At 40.3% G+C, this 11,439-nt stretch overlaps 1 protein-coding gene across 1 annotated transcript; it reads right to left on the reverse strand.

Moving 5' to 3' along the window:
- Window positions 1-517: 517 nt before the first annotated feature.
- On the reverse strand, window positions 518-9,155 carry LOC127454171 (glyceraldehyde-3-phosphate dehydrogenase-like). Its single transcript, XM_051721179.1, has 12 exons — window positions 9,070-9,155; window positions 8,390-8,435; window positions 4,475-4,574; window positions 4,249-4,355; window positions 4,066-4,156; window positions 3,831-3,946; window positions 3,549-3,630; window positions 3,173-3,324; window positions 2,797-2,875; window positions 2,411-2,494; window positions 2,192-2,289; window positions 518-802 (listed from the first exon to the last, which is right to left on the reverse strand). Exons 1-12 carry the CDS (start codon window positions 9,125-9,127, stop codon window positions 733-735), a joined length of 1,083 nt encoding a protein of 360 aa, XP_051577139.1. The 5' UTR covers window positions 9,128-9,155; the 3' UTR covers window positions 518-732.
- Between the last annotated feature and the right edge of the window lie 2,284 nt (window positions 9,156-11,439).

Raw genomic sequence — 11,439 nt, forward strand, 5'->3', positions numbered from 1 at the left:
GCATGCAGCACATAGGCCCATGTAAACGCTTAGTTTCCTTTTACAGAAGCAAGGTCATACACATTTTAGGCATAAACTAATCGGCACACCTAGATTTAGCCTATTTCCCCAACTTAGCATTTTTAGTGTTCAGGTTTATCCAATGAGTGCAAGTGTAGCGTGCACTTATAATGGGATGTAAAAAGCAGCAAATTCAATAAAATTATGCAAACACTGAATTCAGATTTTGAATAAGCTGGTTTAGTAAGCAACCGCACTGGTATGCACTCACTGATGTCCATTTGAAAGACAAATCATGCTTTTAACTTCTCACCCACTGGTCTGCCACACCATCGTCTCTGATTATTTGTTAAACCCTCACACAACCTTGAAATATCATTATACACACCTGCATACAATCAGTAGGCCAGCAAACATTGCAATAAACACAGGGAGGATGAGAATAGGAGTTCTCCAATGAGTAAGTGCTCCAATCCAACGAGCATGACGCAAGATACAGTATAACAGAACACTCATCTCAATTTCTCACAGGAGGACTTTATTCCATCACTGGTTCTAAGCGGACAGAAATGCCTTTTGAAGTCAACGTCCATTTTAAGTCTCACACAGAGCATTTTCATATAAAAATAACATTGGTCTTCAAATAAAGCATGCAATTTCCTTCCAGCTATACGTGAAGCAAGCATCCAATCAGATGGGAGAATGGTGGGTCATGTACAAAACGTGAGACATTTACTCCTTAGAGGCCATGTGTGCCATCAGGTCACAGACACGGTTGCTGTAACCAAACTCGTTGTCATACCTACAGGAGAAAGAACTAATTAGTGCTGTTTGTAACAAAGACAGTTTAGAAAAGTGCATCATACCACATTTAATTTCTGCAAACTTCACCAGGTATCGCAGTACAGAAAGCAATGCACTTGACCTTTTGATTGAGGTCAATACATGAACCTGAACTAAATTAACATTGTACTAATTTACAAAAAAAAAAAACCCACTCTTGCAGTCACACCAGCAGCTGTACTTTAAACCCCCAATCACAATAGTGGCGACTAGTTCTTATTAGGGGTCCAAGCACCGAAGGTGCAGGAACCCTACTGTATGTTCCAACTTAAATTGTTTTTTTTCTGCCCTAAAATATCTGCGTGTCAGAGACCATAAGTTGTAGAGATCCCAAACTTGACAGGATGGTTCCAAATTCCCCCACTTCTCAGGCTTACATCCTTCAGACACTAGGTGGCGCTAATGCGAACATATTGGCCCATAAATCTTGAATCATAAGTGCTTCAAAAGCAGCTTTTTCCCCTCCGATTCCTCGCGTCATGCTGAAGTGTTCTACCGCGACAGAACTTTGCTCCACCCCTTCGTTTTCCCACTATTGGACCGTTTGAGAAAAAATAAATATTCAGACCATGCTGTAAAACAACTTTGCCTTAAGCACCACTGGTTTGAAACAACATTCAATAAACACTTTAAAAGATTACTTTTTCAAACTAGTCGTAGGCTGTTCACCCGATTGGAACCACACCAGTGCAGTCTCTGGAGTCCCAAAATGAAAAGTTAAAATTGCAATTTGTCAAACGGTATGCTCTCATAATGGGTGTGGTTACTTTTACTAAAATGGATACAACTCTTGAACAGATTGAGATCACCAAATTTGGTATGCTTATGTAGGAGGTCATTGACACATTGTGCACTTCTGCCTCTTGGTGGCGCTATAATGGTTAACAAATGGCTCTATGGAACCACTGGTCCGAGCGACTTAATTTTGCACGCAGTTTGTCCAAGGTGTCATCAAGGTCTGAGCACAGGCGCATATTTTGAAAAACATGTCCGCCATTGAACAATCAGCTTTTATAGTCATTATATAATTTGGCATCCACTGGATCATTTATCAATTGACTATTTTGGTTATTTCTTCACATGTGCTTAGACAACGATGATTGCTGCTTGCGGCCATCTCATTTATTAATCAGGCATGTATTGTAGCTTGCTACATTTATGCTGCTAAAGGGGGAAAATGAGTCACATTCTATGAAGAGGGTCCATTATAAAGGTTTTCATTGTTACATTGCACGTTATGCAGGTTGGCACTTTTGTCGGCATGAGGGGGCCAACAAATTTAGGCAGGATGCACACGCACTCCTAACATTGCAAACAGACTAAAATTCTCAAGACCACTCAGCCTTACCACGTGACCAGTTTGACAAAGTGATCATTGAGGGCAATGCCAGCACCAGCATCAAAGATGGATGAGCGACAATCTCCATTGAAGTCAGTGGACACCACCTGCAGATAGAAGCTAAACTGTACTTTGCTGTAGATTTGAAGTGACAAGACTGTAAAAGAGGCTCCAAAAATTGCACCACACAATCAGGAACATTTTAATGCAATTAACTGATGTACACACCTGGTGATCTGTGTATCCAAGAATGCCCTTCATGGGTCCATCAGCTGCTGCCTTGACCACTTTCTTAATGTCATCATACTTGGCCTAGAGTTGCAGGGAGCAGAGGGGGAGAAAAACCAACAAGTCAAACCAGTCATGAGTTTAGCATGTGCCAAGCAGCACATCCTCAAAAGCATGAATCAAATACTGATTACAAGAGGTCAGATGCAGAAGTTGTACAGTAACCCTTCAGGACACATTAAAAATGTTAAATTCTCAATTGTTCAATATAGAACTAGTCAAAGATACAGTAAAAATGTTCCTCGAATCCAATTTTCATCCTGAATTGGATGAACTCAGAATTCTACTGGAGCTACTTAATCATGCAAGTTTGGCAATTAACTCACTGGTTTCTCAAGGCGGACAGTCAGATCCACCACAGACACATTGGGGGTTGGGACGCGGAAGGCCATACCAGTAAGCTTGCTGAAACAGGAAAAAAAAAAAAGCATTAGGGTAGGTTTGGATGGCAGCAATTGGAAACATGCGAAGATTAAACACTTCACCGGAAATTCCACTGCGATTTAGACCGCAGTGGCTACAGACAAGACAGTCCTCAAGATGTTTGAAAGATCAATCAACTGACCTTTAAAATGTAGCATGTGACACTCTCAGAAAAAGCATGTAGGGTTTTTGATAGTCAACTTGGGAAATGCATGACCTGGAAAACTAAGGTGGTGTTCTTAAGACTTCAATTCTGAAGGATAGAAAGCTGGTACTGACCCATTGAGCTCAGGAATGACTTTGCCCACAGCCTTGGCAGCCCCAGTGGAAGCTGGAATAATGTTCTGACTGGCACCACGGCCATCCCTCCAGAGCTTTCCAGAGGGCCCGTCAACAGTCTTCTGTGTGGCAGTGATAGCATGAACAGTGCTCTGAAAGAGATTTGGGGTGGGAGGGTGAGTAAGTTCTTGTTCTGGAAAAGGTTTCCAAACCAAATACAAACCTTGCGCATATACATTATCATTTGATGTGCTTCAATACAATTCAAGTGCAGAGCTAGACAAAAAAAAACAAAAAAAAAAAAAAAAAAAAAAAAAAAAAAACCCTTTTAGGTCAAAAGGCTTTTGGCGGGACTGAAATGAGTGATTAATCTTACCATAAGGCCCTCAACGATGACAAAGTTATCATTGATGACCTTGGCCAAGGGAGCCAGACAGTTGGTAGTGCATGATGCATTGCTAGAAGAGAAACAGTTAGCCAGTTATTGCATGTATCAGTCATAAGTTATTTAGAACAAGCTCGATTAAATTTGTACTATACCCCCTTCAGGACAAAAGAGAATTACCAATCTTTTGCAGCACATAGGCACGGTCAATTAAATAGTGCAAAATTTAAAAATATTAATTCAGCATGCCTTTGTGATCCTACAGATACCTACCTGACAACTTTCAGGGACTTATCATATTTCTCATGGTTGACACCCATGACGAACATGGGGGCATCAGCACTTGGGGCAGAGATGATGACCCTCTTGGCACCACCCTTAAGGTGAGCCTAACAAGAGAGCACAATTCAAAATTCGTAAATGACAACTCATTTTTGGGTACAAGTATCTTTGACATTGAGCAAGACTTCATGGCTGACAGCAAATTGGGAGGACCATGATCACATACAGAAGCCTTCTCAATGGTGGTGAAGACACCGGTGGACTCCACAACATATTCAGCACCTGCATCACCCCATTTGATGTTGGCTGGGTCCCTCCTGCATGGAGACACGTGGAGAATAGATCATGGGGTCTCTACATGTGCAGCACAGAAATGCTACTCGTACAGTATTCTAGGGAAATAACTTACTCGCTGAAGACTTTGATTGCATGACCGTCAATTATCAACTTGCCACCTTCAGCTTTAACCTCACCTTTGTACTTTCCGTGGGTGGAGTCATACATGAACATGTAAACCTGTGAAAGAGAGGGGAATCGGACAAGTTGTATAAGCATGCATTTTCATGCAAACCAATGTGTTAGAGTTCTCAGGAAGTCAAACTTTCAAAATCACTCAATTAGGAATCAAGACTCACCATGTAATCAAGGTCAATGAATGGGTCATTGATGGCCACAATCTCCACTTTCTTGGATTGGACAGCAGCACGGGTCACCAGACGACCAATGCGGCCGAATCTAAAACACGCATCAGAGAATTCATTTTAAACCATTTGTTGCAACTGCTGCATGTACATATAGTACCCCTATATAGGCTATAGTTTACACAGGACAACCGCATAAGTTCTTGCACGGTGATCACTAAAGCAGGTTAAGCAAATGGCAGTACAAGTCAATAAGATCATGGTCAAAAGCTCACAAAACCAAGATTAAGCGTCACATTACCAGAATCTATATAAATGTGGCTTGACTAAATTGAACTATGCGTTTCCATATTTCCAATGTTGCTCAACACTGAACCAATAAGCTTTGAAGTAGAAGTCTGCTGCATCTCATCCACTAGATGGCACAAGTGCCCCATTTCCAAGTACAAAACCACTTCAATCCCAAAAAAGCCCCGTGACTGGCTCATCCTATGACCCACAGGTCAAGAGGGCAATAAGGCCACTCCCCCTTCAAAAACAGAACACCCTTTCTAACCTTCAAGTGCTTTGCAATAACAGTAAGAGCTAAAACTTGGCCTTTTTAAGGTTAAATCTTGTTAGATGCTGCTGGTCACCAACACAAACACAATGGCAAACAAGTGATTTAGTTTGTCAAATCTTTAAAAAGACATGCCTGATAAAGAATCCACGTATGCCTCCAGCTGACATTGCAAGCTATTTTGAGGCATAGCACAGCAGAGCTTTACAAGTGGCAGATACAAAAGACAAATCCTCTTCCATAATCACTGCAATGTATTCTTTTAACATCTCCCCTCCCCCACTGATAACACATGAACAGATCTGGTTAACAGTCACTTAATGCAAATGTTTTGAAATCAGTAAAGGTTGAGTAACAGGCCAAAGGTCGGACCATCTGACCAGTGGAATTACCTTTTAAACCTTCAGTTTAATCAGAAAGGCAATAGTAAATGCTTATATTTCAGGCTTAGGGAGTAATGGAATACTTGTAACAGCATTGTAATCAGGATACAAAATACCGTTACATAAATTAGGAATCCCATTCACCAAATGTAACTCAGGATTACAATTTAACCCCCCCCCCCACCACACACAAATGTTAGCTAGGATAGCTAAAATTGGTCATATGTATTCCTCAATTTCACCATTCAACTGTCTGTCGATCGTTTTATAGCATTGAGCAGGTATAGCAGAAAAAGGACCACTAACCCGGTGAATGGCCAGTATTCCGGTACACAAGACACCTATGGTCAACTTTAGTGACTCATTTCCATCTTAAGCTGAAACTATAACGGTTCTCTGAAATGCTTTCCTTTGTGGGGGGGGGGGGGTTAGGGGAATAAAATCCAGATTGTACACATGAATACCAAGTTAAAATGTTATGTTCTTAGGGGAAAGTGCAATGGATAATTCATCTGATTTTGATAATTATAAAAATGTATCATTTAGAAGTTAGAGTATGGGTGAGGGAGAGGTACCGGCAAATGTGCCAATTTTAAAACTCATAGAAAGCAGGAATAAAGTAAGAGATAAAAAGGTTCAAATCTATTTTGATCGAATTTTTTTTTTTTTTTTTTTTTTTTTTAAAATACACAACATTAAAATCCTCCTTAGGATTAGCTGTTGTTTGACTGGATCATGAGCAAGCAGATGACAGAGGCATTGCATTAAGTTGCAGTCAGAAGTTAAATAGTCAGTGCCAATTTGTCTACATGCTAACTGCAATACATGGCCGAATTAAACTTTGTAGTGTTCTTGAATCAGAGGTATATCCAGTCAGATTTTGTTTCAAATGTTAAGACAATTGTGCATCTGATCCAACTATATTTGCTTGATGAGAATACACTTGTTTCAGATCACCCGATTTGTTTAAATAGTCATTCATTCGAATGTATTTGGTCTTGCTAACAAGGAAGCACCGTCCCAGTTTTTTTTTTTTTTCCCTCCATATAGCTACAATCACTCATAACATTAATCAATTCAAACACTGTTTGCTTGCATTCAGAAGGCATGATTAAGTCATAAACACATTGCATTTCTCTTGACTTTACCTCAAGGTCGCATGTCAAAACTTTAATCCGATTACACTACATCCCCCCCAAGTACTCCATTTGTAACGCATTACTCAGAGTAACCCTCCCCATCCTGCTCATTGAAATACTAGGTACCATGACCCTCTTTGGAGGGAGTACAGGGAGTACACTTATGGCACTTTCCCACTGCACGTTACGGTTTGACTCGCTTTACTTTGAGCTTGCTTTTCCACTGCAGTTTAGTGCAGCCTCAATGTGGGTGGGATTACAGGCTGATCGTCAGAGTTGTGCCACCTCTACTGCCGTGCAATCTTAAAACACGACACAAGAGCAAATGGAGGATGTCAAAAGGAAAAAGTTTGGGAAATCATACACCAAAAGCGCAGACAAGGACATCACTGGGTTAGCTCAAAGACGACGCACGAGGGTAAGCGAACCTGCCATCTAGTATATAGCAATGATGATTTTCTCCGACCAATCAGTGATCTGCAGGGTTTTGATGACACATTTAGTATCGGCTCGCTTGGAACCTCGACTGAGGTGGTACTTAAATTACCAGGTACTATGGAAAAACCCCAAAAAGCGAGCAGAGTCAAGCCGTACAGTGGAAAAGCCCCATTAAAGCAAACTTCTACCTCTACAAAAGAGATGACTTTCAGGGGTAAAAGGGACTTTACCAACTACAGCACCAAGTACTGCTTTATGGCAAACCAATGCCTTAAACTAAAAAGCAGAGGCAAGGAAGCAAAAAGCACTCTGGAAGAAAGGGTTCTTTACAGAAGGTGAATCTCAGACCAGAGTTGAGTTTCAACTGAACCCAAAGAACTTGCGCAGCTGGTGCAAGCATGTTGGTTTAAAGCTGGACCCAAACACTGCAGGACAGTTGATCAAAGAGCAGCACTGATCTCCCAAACCCCCTACTCTTGAAGAGGGCTAGAAGGATGTCGTGAAATATTTAGGCCTACCTATGCATGCATGAATGTTAAAGCATGCACCCTGTATGGTTCTTCCAAGGATCAAATTTCCAACTGCACAACAGCACAAGCCTTTGAAAGGTTACAGCTGGTGCTTGGGGTCTCCCATGGCAGGGAGAGATGAGACAGTTTAGATGTGAACTCAGGCTGTAGGGACGTTGCACTGCACCCCTTGAATAAAATTAATGCAAACAGACTCAAGACTCAAAGCAAACTTTAACAGTGGAGAGAAAGTGGCAGCTCAGAGGCAAAGTACACAAAAGACAAAACATGCCATTATTTGACAACGGATGACATCATTGAAGCATGCCCAGCAATGGCACAATCCCCAATAGAACTGGCTCACATGGCCTACACCCCCATCCAATCATTCATCTGGATCAATGAGGAAAGAGGGAAAAAAAAAAAAAAAAAAAAAAAGCCCCAAACACACTGACTGATTCTCTTGGAGATAATTGCCATGTTGGGAGACTTTAAACTACTCAACTTCAGAACAATGACCGACTGCTCATTTATAAAATGGGAAGTGGAAAAATGGCTAGAATGGACCTTATTCCACAATTTTGACAGGCAAGAAAAGCTGTGAGGGATATACTAGTGTCTACAATGGCATGGACTGTACAGAAGTCCTAAATCACATCTAAATTTACTTTTGGTTTACTGAAATTTAAAGTTTAAATGTTCCATCAGCAGAACACACCAATTTAAACAGTTCAGCCCACTGAAAAGACTTAGTCCATCCCTCATAGCCTCATTTCCACTTCCATCAAATTTAATGGCACTACTCAGAAAATTGGTCTATTGCATTTTCAAAGTAAACAAAGTAACTTCATTTCTGGATAAGTGTCACACTAAATTCTTACCCATTGATACCAACTTTAACCATGATGCCTGATTTGGTCTTGTCCTCTGGGGGGGGGGGGGGGAAAGAGAGAAGAGAGAATAAAAGCATTGTTATACACACTCTGGATGCTTTAAAGTTACAAAAACAATACATGTGAGCAAAATGCCTAATACAACGTAAAAAGACAAGTTAATTAACACAAAACCAACAAAACAAACGCCTGAAAATACTGCGATGTTGCGTGACTCATTACAGATCAAAGTACAACAGGTTGAGTGCGTGCAGAGTTGATATCTTAATGTTACACGCCCTATGCAAATTTTAGTTGTCTTAAGCTTTAGTTCATCTGTAACCCTAACGTTCAAAGGGTCTCACTTTCATAAAACACATGCATGTTACGTGTACACAACTTACATATTAAGAGGCACTTTTAAAGCTCACTTAAAAGGAGCTCCTAACTTTTATTCCAAGCATAAACAACTTCATCAGCACTGAAAGCTAACTTTAATGCAACAACGTGCCAATAAACTTTACACTGCCACACTTTGTAAGAACTGTGCATTGCATTACATTCATAAATACTTAATTGCATGAGTTCTGTGAATAAGATTGATTATGAACCAAATACAGGTCTAAATTACGAACAATTTCTTTCTAGGATCTCCAGTTACACTAAAGCTGGTATGAACGTTCGTTTACCGTTAGTGAGAAGCCTCTGTCCGTCTTGACATGTGTGAGTGGGGCAGACAACTGGCATGAGGTTAATTTATATCTGGTGAGATAAGTGTCGGCCACGCCCCCTCGGACTTTAGGACCTAATTGCCCGCCCCCTTAGAATGTCAAGGTCAACGGCATCCTTTAAATAACAATAACAAATGCAGATTTTTTTTTTATTTATCAAAATCTGCATTATATTTAATAACATATGTTACATAATGTGTCATTTTGTGGAAAGCAACAGATGATAGAATCAGGTTTTGTGTCCTCAGGAATGGGCCAGGCCTATGTTGTGAAAACTCTTCAGTATTAATTCCTTCTTCCAACCCTGTGCATTCACTACTGATTTTTGCAGATGTACCAACCCTGCAATTAGTGCACTGTGAGCCATTTTAGATAAAATATTAAGTGACTACTAAGTAGCTAACTAAGACACTCTTAAAGCAAGACATTTATGTGAGCATGCATGTTGATGCTCCCTGACCTTCAAACTGTAACTGGCTCTGACTGAAAGAGGGATGGAGCAAGGGATCAAATCGCCCTCATCTTGAGTGTGTGACATTTACAGAAAAGACCATGACCCTTCCCTTGTACTCAGCTGTCTCTTCATCCCAGAATCCATGTTTTTAACCCTCACACTGGTAGGCAATTAATTGCCTTTGTATGGATTGCATCTTTTACTAGCGCATGTGCATTTGAGGTTAGGCAGAATGTTAGGCAGAATTTAAGGGACTGACAGCCCCAGTCACCATTCACTTTTAGTGCATGTTTTTTTTTTTTTGTAGTATTGCATCTTCCACACAATGAAAGTGAATGGTGACTGAGGCTGTCATTCTGCTTGACATCTCCCTTTGCGTTCCACAGAAGAAAGAAAGTCATATGGGTTTTGAATAACATAAGTTTGATATTGTGTTACCATTACAAAAAAAGTAAAAAAGAAAATAGATGGTAAACATTATCAAATGGACAGCATCAAGTGCTTTCCTGAACTTTCCTGAACAAGAACAAACTTTCTGTGAGTGACTGTGTAGAAAAATTGTGATTAATTGCATAGTTTATAAATAAGCATATTGCATTTCATCACAGAGTACATTTGATTAATCACATCATAATCTTTTTGTTATCTGTCAAATTTAGCATAGTATTAATTACTTTACATGTAGCTGTCTCTTTCTTTTTTGTTGCAATTAATCAAAGGGTTATCCGAGTAATTACATTGACACGATTCAGGAGAGTAGATGCTCCATCATTGTACATGGACACATTATAAGATAGAATCATTGTAAATGGCAATTAGCTGTCATAGAGCAATGTTCCACAGTAAATCTGCACTTTTATTTTAAAGTTTAATCTGTAACATTTCCAAAAGTGAAAAACTACTAATCTGAGCAAAAATGAAATTCCAGCATCATTTACTCATCCTCACAATGTTCCAAACCCGTATGACTTTCTTCTGTGAAACTAAAAAGATGTTAGGCAGAATGTTAGTCTTTGTCACCATTCACATTCATTGCATCTTTTCCGCTCATTGAAAGTAAATTGTGACTCAGGAAGTCACTCACATTCTGCTTCATTGTGTGTTCCACAGAAAAAAGAAAGTCAAATGGGTTTGGAACATCATAAGAGTGAGTAAATGATGACAGAATTTTCATTTTTGAATAAACTAACCATTTAACATTGAATTATTCTCTCTCAGGTGTTAAGTATCATCTATGGTTGCAGTCTAGACAAGTCTGGACTGTCATGACCGCTCTTGTAAACCTTCTGCATTTAGGCTTCCTTTGATAGTTCTGAGGTCAAAGAGATGACTAGAAGGTCACACTGCATTCATCACAGGATGTTGAAATGGAATAGGATAGCTTGTGAGGTTACCACCTCACTCTATAATCATGACCCATCAAAACATCCTTACTAAATGCTGAAGTGTAAGAGTGCACTTACTTTAATGTTCATATAACAATCTCTTTTCAAGCTTTCTGCACAGATTGAGATTGCTCAGCAACTGGCCCTCTAAAAAGTGTATGTATACCCCTGCTATCTTCTCCCCCACCAGCAGAGAGAATGTGCTGGAGTGTCGCCAGGGTCAGGCTAAAAATACACAAAGACTCGAAGGCTGACCTCGCACCCTTTCCACTATAGCTATCTTGTGCTCCTGTGGAGTGACCTGCACAAAGCCACTTCGCACTGTGACGACTGCTTCACATGATTCAGACCGAATCAGACAAGCTTTTAAACGCAGCCCTTACAGACAGAGACAGCACGTCTGTCATGTCACATTGCCGAGTTCACCCTAGATAGCTGGGGTTCTTAAGCCGGAATATTTGCCCCATCTCCTGAGGAAGTTTAAACTCC

The sequence above is a fragment of the Myxocyprinus asiaticus genome, chromosome 16, assembly GCF_019703515.2.
Source record: "Myxocyprinus asiaticus isolate MX2 ecotype Aquarium Trade chromosome 16, UBuf_Myxa_2, whole genome shotgun sequence".
NCBI lineage: Eukaryota > Metazoa > Chordata > Actinopteri > Cypriniformes > Catostomidae > Myxocyprinus > Myxocyprinus asiaticus.